This window comes from Corylus avellana, chromosome ca5 (genome assembly GCF_901000735.1).
Source record: "Corylus avellana chromosome ca5, CavTom2PMs-1.0".
Taxonomy (NCBI): domain Eukaryota; kingdom Viridiplantae; phylum Streptophyta; class Magnoliopsida; order Fagales; family Betulaceae; genus Corylus; species Corylus avellana.
Genome location: NC_081545.1, coordinates 32931611 through 32943212, shown reverse-complemented (window position 1 = coordinate 32943212; position 11602 = coordinate 32931611). Strand labels below are relative to the sequence as shown.

Here is an 11602-nt window from a genome sequence, read left to right as displayed (position 1 = left end):
TTTTTATGTTGCTTCTGTCGATAAGTCCTAGTGTCTCGATCGAATGTGCAAATCCCACGCAGAATAGAGCGCGTGCGTACAACATGTAATTTCGATATAATTTTGTTTTTTTAAGATGTAATTTCGATATAATTGGTTAAACCATTGGTCCATTAATGTTGAAATAAACAAATATATATATTTTTAAGGTCTATAAATATAGAGAGACGTGCTATTTAGAATATTACTATCATGTGTCAATGAAAATCAGTCATTGATTTTTCTATTTTACAAATTGTTTTTGATCAAAATACTGATTTTTACTACCACATCATCATAATTATTAAATAATCTATTAAACAGCATTACTCATAATTATATTGTTCGACATTCGAATTTGAGGTATGCAATTTAATAACTCTATTAGGGATATTGAATGGAGAAAAATCAATTAACAAATTCATTTTTTGCATAATAAGATAAATAAATCGCTTAAATTTAAATAGATGGAAGTATATCTTTGGTTCCTAAAAAATTATCCAAATTTTAGTTTCTTTCATCAAAAATATTTCTTGTTAATCTGTCCATCAATTTTTCTTAAATAGATCATTTTAATCCTGATGCATATATACCAATTTTAATGATATGGCATGTAAGAAAATCTACATTCAGCTTGGTAACCCAAACCCCCCAAACATACTAGGAATTAGTGCTTTGTTTGTTACATTACTTTAAGGACAAAATTATGTTTTAGAAAACCGAAGAGTAATGCTACCTGTACATGTAGCATTTACATATTCTCTCTTTTGCATTGCGTGGTAGTGTGACATGGACTTGTCACGTTAGCCTAAAAAAAAAAATTTGCATAGCTCTTTTTTTTTTTTTTTGTTATTTTCAACTATCACACAAAAATTGTTATAATTATCATATTTCATGCGTCGTGGGTGGTCCAAAGGTGGGTGATTGGCCACTTCTAAAAGTTTTATGGTTGACAATTTTTTTTTCATTCGTCGTGGGTGGTCCAAAAGTGAGTGACTGGCTACTTCTAAAAGTTTTATGGTTGGCAATTTTTTTTTTAAAAAAAAAAATTAAAGTATATTTAAGCTAACTATATCTAATTGTGAGTGTTTTACAAAAAAAATTAAGTAATTAGTTAATTAATTGTCAAGGTTTTGATTTTTTTGGGTAAAAAAAATGAAAAAGGAGGAAGAGTCGGTTAGTATGGTTACTATAGAGTTTTTTTTTTTTTTTTTTCTAAAGCGAACCCAATCTCTCGAATTAGATTCCGCGCCAATAAGATTGCGGGAAACCACCGACGGGAAAATTAAGACAATTCCACGCTCTTTACAAGGAGAATGAAGTCACGCTCTACTTGAATATAATAATGTTACTATACTATAAAGGCTCCTCGTAGAAAATAAAATATACAAGACTTCTAAAAATATGAATTAGTAAAAAATTAACCTTAAATTTAAATCAGATCACACTCTCATCCAAATAAAATTAGTATTCACCAAACAAATTAAATAAAAAAACAAATATTTAACCAATTAAAATACATTTTTCGTATTTGAAATTTGGCCCAAGTTCCATTTCCGTTCCTAAAATTTAAAACAGTCTGATCTTAAATTTAACCCATAACTCTGCAATTCATTTTATTTTACCCATATGAAATTTTAACCAATTTATATAAATTAGCTTTTGTAGTTATTTGCATTTCAATTCACGGCTATGGATGAATAATGAAGGATGGATAGAAGTTCAGATTAAAAAAAAAAGGATGGATAGAAGTTTTCTAGACAAAAGAGGAAAGAAGGGGTGCTTTCCACCACAGACTACGAAAATTTAGGACATAAATTTTCTTCAAATTAGTCTAGAAGAAATACGATAAAGTTTTTCTCTAAACTGGGTTGGAAGAATTTCCTTCAATTTAGTCTATAAAAGTGACATACGCCCCTTGAGCATGTGAGATGCACATATTTTTTTAATAGTAAGGACAAAGTTGAAATAAATTTTATTAAAAATTCATCTGCATCTCACATATTATTAAAAAAAGAAACACGTGTCACTTTTATAAACTAGGTTGAAAGAAATTTCTCAAACCCAGTTTAAAGGAAAACTTTGTCCGATGAAATATCATCCAACCCATTTAAAATAATGTCACGTGTTTATAAACATTTAAATTCTTAAGATCATTAATGGCAGTTTACTATCTTAGATTAACGTTTTAAATGTTTATAGACACTTGGCACTATTTTAAATGGGTTGAATGATATTTCCTTCATACTAGTTTGGAGAAAATTTATTATTTCATGTGTGACAAAAATGGAAGAGAGATAAAATGATACAAAAAACTAATGATGTGATATGAACAATTTACCTAATAATTCTTTAATCAATATATCATGATCTTATCAAATTTAATGTATAATGCTCTTCATTTTCTCAAATTTGATATATATATATATATATATATATATATATAAAAGATCAATTCTTTATAATAAGGTCAATTTACACAACCTTGATCCAATAATACACCGACTTATTTGACAAAAAAATAAGGTCAATTTTAACCACGGCTACTTCGGAAATTGAGAATAAATGTGTTGCAATAAGTTTATTTTATTGACGTGACAATTTTAACGGACTTTTAAATTATCCTCATGGCCCTTACAATTGAAAATGTCAAAACTCAATTGATTTGGCACTAAAGTACAAAACCGGTAGGGTCGAAATGCCTAACTTAAGCAATTCTCAAAGTTAGTCATAATCAGTCTTGATTCATTTTATTGAATATTTCCCCTCACGAGACTTAAGCCAACAGGTACCATAATTACCATCCAACCTTCCTCTTAATGATGTCATTGTGTAGCATATATCAAAAACTTCAATACCTCATCATTTGAAGCCAAGAGGAGGCAGTGGGAGACTGAGAAAGGAGGATTTGAATTAGAAATTTTTATAATATGTGGTATAATTTTTAGTTGATTGATCTATCCGTTGAGATTTGATTGAAATATTCTTACACATCTTTAACGTTTATCTTGTAATCTTATTGATAGTTTAAAGGCATGTTTGGGTGTGTGTGTGTGTGTGTTTGAGGGACCTAAAAATGCGTTTAACGCCCGAAAAATCTGTTTGAAAAAAAGAAAAGAAAGAAAAAGCACTTGTTTTGTAAAAAAAATTGAAAACGTTTTTAAAGGTTTTAAAAGCCAAAAAATATGTCAAGACGCACTTTTTTTTTTTTATTTTAACCTTGAAAATAGTTTGAAATTATTTTTTAGCGTTTGACTCGTATGAAAAATCACCAATTTTTTTATTTTATATTTTCATATAATATGAGGAGCTGCAAGGAAGAAAGAGAGACAACAAAGAAAAGTTGTGGAGAAAGAGAGTACTGTATGAGAATAAAAGGCATTCAGGAGTGAGATTGAGATCCAATGCAATTGCCTGCCAATATTACTTGCAATTTGGACAGGCAATTGTGAGAGGGTTATTGTAAGGCCCAATACTTTTTCTCGATAGATGTTCAAACAACCCCTAGACCTGTTCGAGTAGTCATGCCCCATAAAGGAGCATATATAATTTCATAGTATTTCGGTGTATTTTTAATAAGTGTATCAGCATAATTTCATAGTAGTGATTTATCCAATAAATTATATTAAGTACTATGATATACCTTATAGATCTTTGCAAAAAATTTGTTGTAAAAGAGGAAAAGTGACAAACCTAGCCCTAACAGGTTGGGAGAAGGATCCTCTCCATTTCCTTTGAAATGAGGAGAAACCGGTCCTCATTTCTACAAAGGTAGAATGGTCTAAAAAAAAGTGAAATGGCCATTCTACCATTGTAAAATAAGGGATCGGCTCCTCTTCATTTCCTTTGAAATGGAGAGGATCTAGGTCCAACAGGTTGGGGGTGTTACAGGAGTCAGGAGCCCTCTTGAAACACGATGTAGCCTAGAGGAGGAGGAACAATAACTTGCCCGAAGATGTGGGAGAACGGCAAAAAATGGTTTAGTGGATTATATAAGAAGAGTAACCATTTTATGCTTTATGAAAATTATTTACTTTGGTCAACTGAAAACATTTTCAGGTTAATCAATATTATGTGCCGTACCAAACACTCGAAAATATAGAACGTCGAAACAAACGGGGTCTAATAAAAAATTTGCAGGAAAATATATAGTAATATAGTTGATGGAAAATCTCAATCATTTTCACCTTGCAAAAAATAGTGCACTGCATAATCCTAATTGGGTTGTTTAATTAAAAAAAAAAAAAAAAAAAATTGTTAAATTAGTCTTGAGATTTGACCTTTGACAAATAGTTAAATGAGTTTTAACAAGTCACTCTATGCAGCAACCCGACATACCAAACTCTTTTTGGACACGATCATTGTGAAATTTGTACGGAAGAAGCTATTTAACACGTAAGGGTACAACAAAAAATGATTTGTGACTTTAAAAACTGAGAGAGCTACAAAACTAAAGACTTATTTAACAAATTTCCCTTTAATTAACTCCAATAATATTTATAACCATATATTGTCCCGCTCGGGCCGCTCCCATATGAGACATGACACATATCCGTACGACTTCTGAGCAGCGAGATAAACCACTAAATTTCTGTGTCTCGGGCCGACAAACTAGCCTTTGTGTAGATCTGCATGTTGTGTTTGGTTTAGGCACGGGATTTTTCTCGAAAGTTTAGTCCTTTTTCTTGCTGTCGGTCTAAAAAATCTCTGCACATCGAGATGCTTGCATTGTGTTCATACAAGTGCCTGTGCCGTGCAGGCAGGCAGCTCTCATATTGAATACAAACTTAATGAGTAATTCTGCTTCTGCAAAAGTGAAGGTTACTCTTAACTATTTTAGAGGGCAAGATACCAATGATTACCAGCAACTGCTAAAAAGAAATTAATACCAGCAAATCCTATGGTATTCATATCAAATTCTCATTGATTGATTTACTAATCATTCAAAGTAACACGAAAAACTTTTGGAGGGGTTTAAATATGAATGGACTCTTGAAAATGGCTTATCCTTTAGCGGAGTCCAATCAACCCCCAAGCATCACGAAGGCCCACCGGCTCTAGACAACCAGACAATTCAACGACCCAATGACCCGACGACTCAACTAATTGCTATGATCCACCCTTTCAACCTGACACTGAGATTCGAATGCACCCTCACCAAGGGAAGGCCAATAAGTAGGCAATCACGCGTTGACAACTTTCAATGACAGCTCAGATAACTGAATTATCACTCCTTGTTGACATCTCTAACAAATTGAAAGGGAGAAAACGCTAGAGGATGTCGGCTTATATAAGGAGGTTAAGGTGAGCTCCAAAGGTATGCAGTTCAACCCTTAGCCTTATTTTGACTAATTACCTATCTAGCTCACCATTTTTGACTTGAGTGTCAGAGTGACTTCACTTAATCTCTCCAATGAACCCTTATAATCCTCTCCTTTTCTATGAGCTTCCTCCCTGAAAATGACGGTCTCGAGGCCACTATTGGGTTTTAGTACCAACAATTTCATCTGTACTAGACAAAAATTGTGCATGAATTCTACCTTTTTAATCAATTTAGAGTTGTTTGGTCATGTAAACTTTTAAGCGTGCACCTAGAGCAATTTGTGTCTTTTTTATCCACAATATTTAAGCAACGTAGTACTATATGGCATGTTTTTGAAGAAAATTGATTAGATGGAGGCAAACAACTGATCGTAGAAGCTTCATGAAAATGGCTTATCTTTTAGCAGAGTCCAATCAACCCCTAAGCATCACGAAGGCCCACTGACTCTAGACAACCAGACAATTCAATGACCCGACGACTCAGCTAATTGCTATGATCCACCCTTCCAACCTGACACTGAGATTCGAATGCACCCTCACCAAGGGAATTGAAGGCCAACAAGTAGGCAATCGCGCATTGACAGCTTTCTATGACAGCTCAGATAACCGAATTCTCACTCTTTGTTGACATCTCTAACAAATTGAAAGGGAGAAAATGCTAGAGGACATCGGCTTATATAAGGAGCTTAAGGTGAGCCCCAGAGGTATGCAGTTCAAGCCTTAGCCTTATTTTGACTAATTACCCATCTACCTCACCATTTCTGACTTGAGAATCAGAGTGGCTTCACTTAATCTCTCCGATGAAGCCTTATAACCCTCTCCTTTTTTTATAAGCTTCCCCCCTGAAAATGACGGTCTCGAGGCCACTATTGGGTTTTAGTACCAGCAATTTCATTTGTATAGACATAAATTGTGCATGAATTCTACCTTTTTTAATCAGTTTAGAGTTGTTTGGTCATGTAAACTATTAAGCGTGCATCTAGAGCAATTTGTGTCTTTTTTATCAACAATATTTATGCAGCGTAGTACTATATGGCATGTTTTTGAAGAAAATTGATTGGATGGAGGCAAACAACTGATCATAGTAGCTTCATAAAATTGTTCAAAACCTATGTCATTTTTGGCATAACATATGATATATTTAATTAAAATAAAAGATGAATTACGAAACTTGGGTTTAAACTTAATACCATGTTAAATCAACTATTATTCCAAAATTTTAAACCGATAAAAAAAAAAATTGAATCATTTAATTAATATTCTAATATAAACAAAACGGCATGCATTTGTTAACGTATCATCACCAATAGGACCCCTTTACATCTCAATATAATAGAAAAGTTAATAAACCCCTTTCCCTTGCTAATCCCGTTGGTTTCGTGGTTAATTTGGTGTAGTTGCTGTCCCATTATCGATCTAATTATGATAATTAATAAATAAAATGGCTGTTTATAAGAAAACAAATATTCGATCAAATCATTCTCACAAAAAGTGATTTGTCCCACTGGATCATGATGTTACCAACAAAAGCTCAAGCTCAAACATTGTATTTGCCATTTGCGACCAGTATATATATTTTTCATGCAAAAAAGTACGCATTGTTATTTGTTAACGAAGTCATAGCTTATAAGCTAACTGAAATCCCATAAAAGAAGTACAATGAGTATATATAAGAAAGAGGCATTTGCTACTGCAAAGTCCCTTTATTGTACAACTTATACAGAGGCTATCCACACCGCAAATCTAAAAAGACACTACCCTCTGTTCGATCTAGTGATCAAAGCCTAGATAAAAGCACAACTATATATATATATATATAGAGAGAGATAGAGAGAGAGATTGATAAAATAGATAAAGGGAGGTTATTTATTGGGAAATTAAACTCCTAATAATAGAAGCCTCAGCGCTATCAGCATCAATTGTAGCCAAAAGCTGAGAGAGGCGCTCGCTCAGATCATCCACCTCTCTGTGCAAGCTTCTGATGTAGTTGCAGGTCTCTTGAAGTACCTTGGAAGCAGGCACCTGCACAAAAGGAAACAAACACACAATATATACATATAATTATATAAAATATATATAGACCCACAAAAAATGAAGTACTGAAATTCTCAAAGTTATGATGTACAAACTACTATACATCACTGGTCCAACAAAAAAGACTCAAGTACGGGTCGGTGGGAAGTGGGAACCTTAATAAGTAAAAAACTTTATTGTATAATATGGAAACGTGTTCCTTGATATACGGGTCAAAGTTGAAACTACCCCGAAAGGTCCTACGGAGTTTTAGAACATGTCACACATGCCCCACGCTATCAAGCTTCTTCTTACATTTCTCTGCAGTTGCTCTAAGACACACACATACACACACACACACAGAGTTCTTCTTACCTTGTCAGAGCGCCTATTGCGAATCTCAGGAACAAGTTGGCGTAGCTTGGAAACGAGTTCGATGATTTGGTCATCTGTGATCCTCGAAGCCCCCGACTGCCTCGACCTTCTGCTAGACATCGATCCCTAGAGTTTTCTCTCAAAGTGTGAGCCTGGCTGTAGGGTGCACTGGCTAGAGAAATACAACCAAAAAACACAGTTTTTCTTAGAAGAAGAAGAAGAAGAAAAAAAGAGAGTAGCCAAGTGTTAGATATTAGGTGTGAAGAAATGGAGAAAGCAATAAGAGAGATATAAAGAGGAAGGACCACAGAAGAAATAAGAGAGAAAGAGAGAGAGAGAGAGAGAGAGTACAAATGCTTAGACAGTGCTGTTGGATATGAAGAAGACAAGTGCGTTGGAGAAAGCAGTGGAGTAGGCTTGGCCCCCTGGTGTGTTTTTATGGGAGAGAGAGAGAGAGAGAGAGCGTAGACTTGTTATGTGTGTGTGTTCCCAAGCTGGGGTTTGATCTCAAGTGGGCTTCAGCAAATATGTTTGTTTTTCAGTTAACAAAGTGGGCCTCCATGTAGATGTCTGAATGCGCAATACCATGTGATCATAGGACATTGATCCTCTCATTCATCAAACAAATCACAGCCTCCCAATCGATCCTAGCTATATTGCAAATACTATTTCCCATATGAATCTTCATTCTTCACTCTTTTGTTTTGCTCTATTTCTCTTGCTCTAATCAATCTCCTCACATGGCATCCTCTCATTGGATCTCCAAGGTTGTCATTAAGTTAAGGATCGATCTCAACAGATCAAACAGTACTATTATTAAAAAATACCTAAACATTAATATTAATATGGCCAGTTGCAAAGTTTAATTAGTAATTAATTGACATTCAATATTATTCAATGCTACTTCTTTTTTCATATCTCTGCTGGGAATTAAATTATTCAATTTATACCCCCACCAAGCAAATATCTCACTCCATCTCCACCTCTCTTTTTATATAATATTGTTTTTCTTCCTTGTTTGGGACACAACTACGTGAGTGTAGGTAGCGTCCTTTGATTGTCAAATGCCCAGATCACATGCCATTTCCCTAGAGCGCACGACATGACACGTGGCCATGGTCTTAAGTTCTGGACCTCCTGGTACTATATAGGAAGAGGGTACCCTAAAACAGCATTAGATATGAAATTCGACAAACCCCCCTCAAGGACCCCACCTCTTTTTCCTCTCTCTCTCTCTCCCCCCCGTGGTTCATCTATTACTAAACAAAATTCAATTTTTGCCAACAACCAGCAAGTTGTTAAAACTAATTAAGACTTTTTTATTTTTTATTTTTTGCCTAAATTTCAAAAAACCCACATACAATATATTCTCTTTTCTTCTTTTTAGATTGGTTATTTGCACTGAAATTTGAGAATCAATATTGGAACAAGAAGGAAATTTTCATGTATATATATATATATATATATATATATATATATATATATATATATATATTCTGTTAAATGGAAAGGGCCATATATAATTTGTGAAGTCAATTCTATTCATATGGCGTGATGTGATTGTGTCCAACAAGTCCATTTGGATTGAGACGGCTCATAACCTAGGCTCTTATTAGAAAGAAAATTGACTACAGCTTAGCCAAGAAAAAGAAATCGACATCATATAATCTCATTGATTGCACTATTGTCCATATACATGTGAATGTGACTATATGAACCGCGTTTCAATTAAAAGCACATGACCCTTGAATGTGACAATAGGATCTAGGTAAATACAACTAACGACATCCTGATTTATTACTCGTCACTTCACTTTTCTTTTCACATCTTACTGATCATTTATATAATCCCATTTGATTTAAAGATCATAAAAATAATAAACTCTTTCTAGATCTCTCTCTTTCTTTCTTTCTTTCTTTCTTTCTTTTTTTTTCTTGTGTGTATGTATATATGTGCAAGAACACATGCATGTAAGATCATGACACCCAATCTTCCACCAGTTTGGGAGGAGGAGAGAGGGTGTTGGGTGGTTGGGTGTTTCCTAAATCCACATTCAAATATTGTTTGAATTATTTTGGGGTCCGCAGGGAACAGATGCTCCTCTATTTCTATTTTATAAACATTTAAGCAGGCTTTTTTATTATTATTTTATTATATTTTTCCTTTTTTGTTTGTCACTTTTTCATTGACGATCAGTCGTTGCACAGTAATTTGAGTACAGATCGAGTGCATGCAACAGCCGACTTATGTGAATCTTTGTAGAAGCATCTGCCGGAAGTTGGGAGTTGGGGGTCGGTTGGAAGGTAGCTAATAAGCTAATGATGAAAAAGGATAAAAATGATGGGTTCCGTAGCATTTATCTTTTGCTCCCATCCTCATGCAGTTTTGCCAGTGCATGCGTAACCCAATTAATTAAGCTTTATTTGATTACCTATTTTGCTCTTTTTGAAATTTTGAATGTTGAAAGTGATCATCATGATGATCAGTCTCCGACAATTAATCCATATTTCCCTCTATTTGATTTGCAAGATTTATGCTAAAGAAATAATTAATATGGGTGCCTTCAATTACCCACAAAGATCAACAAAGAAAAAAAAAACTTTAAGATTGTTGTTAATTAACTTTGTTTTAAAATAGATACGATCCCAAGTAGTGATTTTGAATCTCCGACATATATAATTAGTGGTGTCTTAGCATATGCACCCTACTTTCTTCATCGCAAGTTAATGCATCTTTATTACCACTAATTGCTTATAACCCAATGCGTAAATATAAATACTTCTATGAATTAAAATTTTCGTGTTTAATACTTAATTAAGACTTTGTAGATAATTTAGATGCCGTTTAGATCCTATGCATCAATCATTGGCTTCTTTGACCTTGGAGGTTGTGATTTTCCATCAATTACTCTTCTTGGTAGATTTGGCAACGTGAGAAAAAGTTATAGAAACTTGCTTTGGAGAGGTGAAAGGTTGTCTTTTTCCCATAATGCCTCCCTTCAAAGTTCACCGCTTGAAAAGGCCTTTTTTATTAATATTGATCGAGTACTCGGCAAAACTTCTAGAGGTCCATAATAGTTTCATATCTAAATGAACAGTTACCCTTCATAATTCATATACCCTCCCTCTATACATAATTTCTACAACAAGATTACTTTTCAAAACGTAGGATTTGAATAATAATAATAATAATAATAATAATAACAATTTTAAAATGTGATTTTTATTAAAATTACCGAGAATAGGATGCTCTCCATTTTACAAACCAAATTTTGAACATGGTGTTACGTCATTTAAAAATTTCAAATGACGTGGCAATAAATTCACCATATGATAACAAACATACATACCACTAAATATACGAAATATAATATGAACATGATATTCGCAGTCTAATGGAGATCAGGATCGTGATCCTTAAAATAAAAAATGAACACATCCATTTAAATTTTTAAATGACATGCATGACATCATGCACACATCATGATCTTCAAAGTTTAAGCTAGAGGATCTTATCCTTAAAGTCAAATATGAACATAGTAATTGAAGTTATATTAAAACCTAAGTTTTTTGACACCCGCTTATGATAATTAGGAGTGAAGAGATTTAATTAAATACTTTACTTACAAATCATAATACTCCTCGTAATTATTTTGTTGGGTGTTTGGTTTTCTAAAGGTATTGTAGTGGTCAATATTTATTGAAAAAGTCTCTTAATTAAATACTATCATAATCGTGTTCTTAGTTGTTTCATTTAGTCTTACCTCTTGCTTATTGTAATTAATTAATTTGTTGTGGTTTCAATTTTGTCATGCTTTGTTTCACGTTATCGCTATGCATAGGTGACTTTTGGCTTTTTTCTTTTTTTTTTTTTT

At 33.5% G+C, this 11602-nt stretch overlaps 1 protein-coding gene across 2 annotated transcripts; it reads right to left on the bottom strand.

Moving 5' to 3' along the window:
• Positions 1–6940: 6940 nt before the first annotated feature.
• LOC132182677 (transcription factor PRE6-like) lies at positions 6941–8151 on the bottom strand. 2 transcript variants are annotated; one of them, XM_059595987.1, is made up of 3 exons: positions 8080–8151; positions 7729–7900; positions 6941–7362 (listed from the first exon to the last, which is right to left on the bottom strand). In XM_059595987.1, exons 2-3 carry the CDS (start codon positions 7846–7848, stop codon positions 7207–7209), a joined length of 276 nt encoding a protein of 91 aa, XP_059451970.1. In that variant the 5' UTR covers positions 7849–7900; positions 8080–8151; the 3' UTR covers positions 6941–7206. The 2 variants fall into 2 exon arrangements, with proteins under 2 accessions (XP_059451970.1, XP_059451969.1); XM_059595986.1 differs by lacking the exon at positions 8080–8151 and having other exon boundaries at positions 7729–8019.
• Between the last annotated feature and the right edge of the window lie 3451 nt (positions 8152–11602).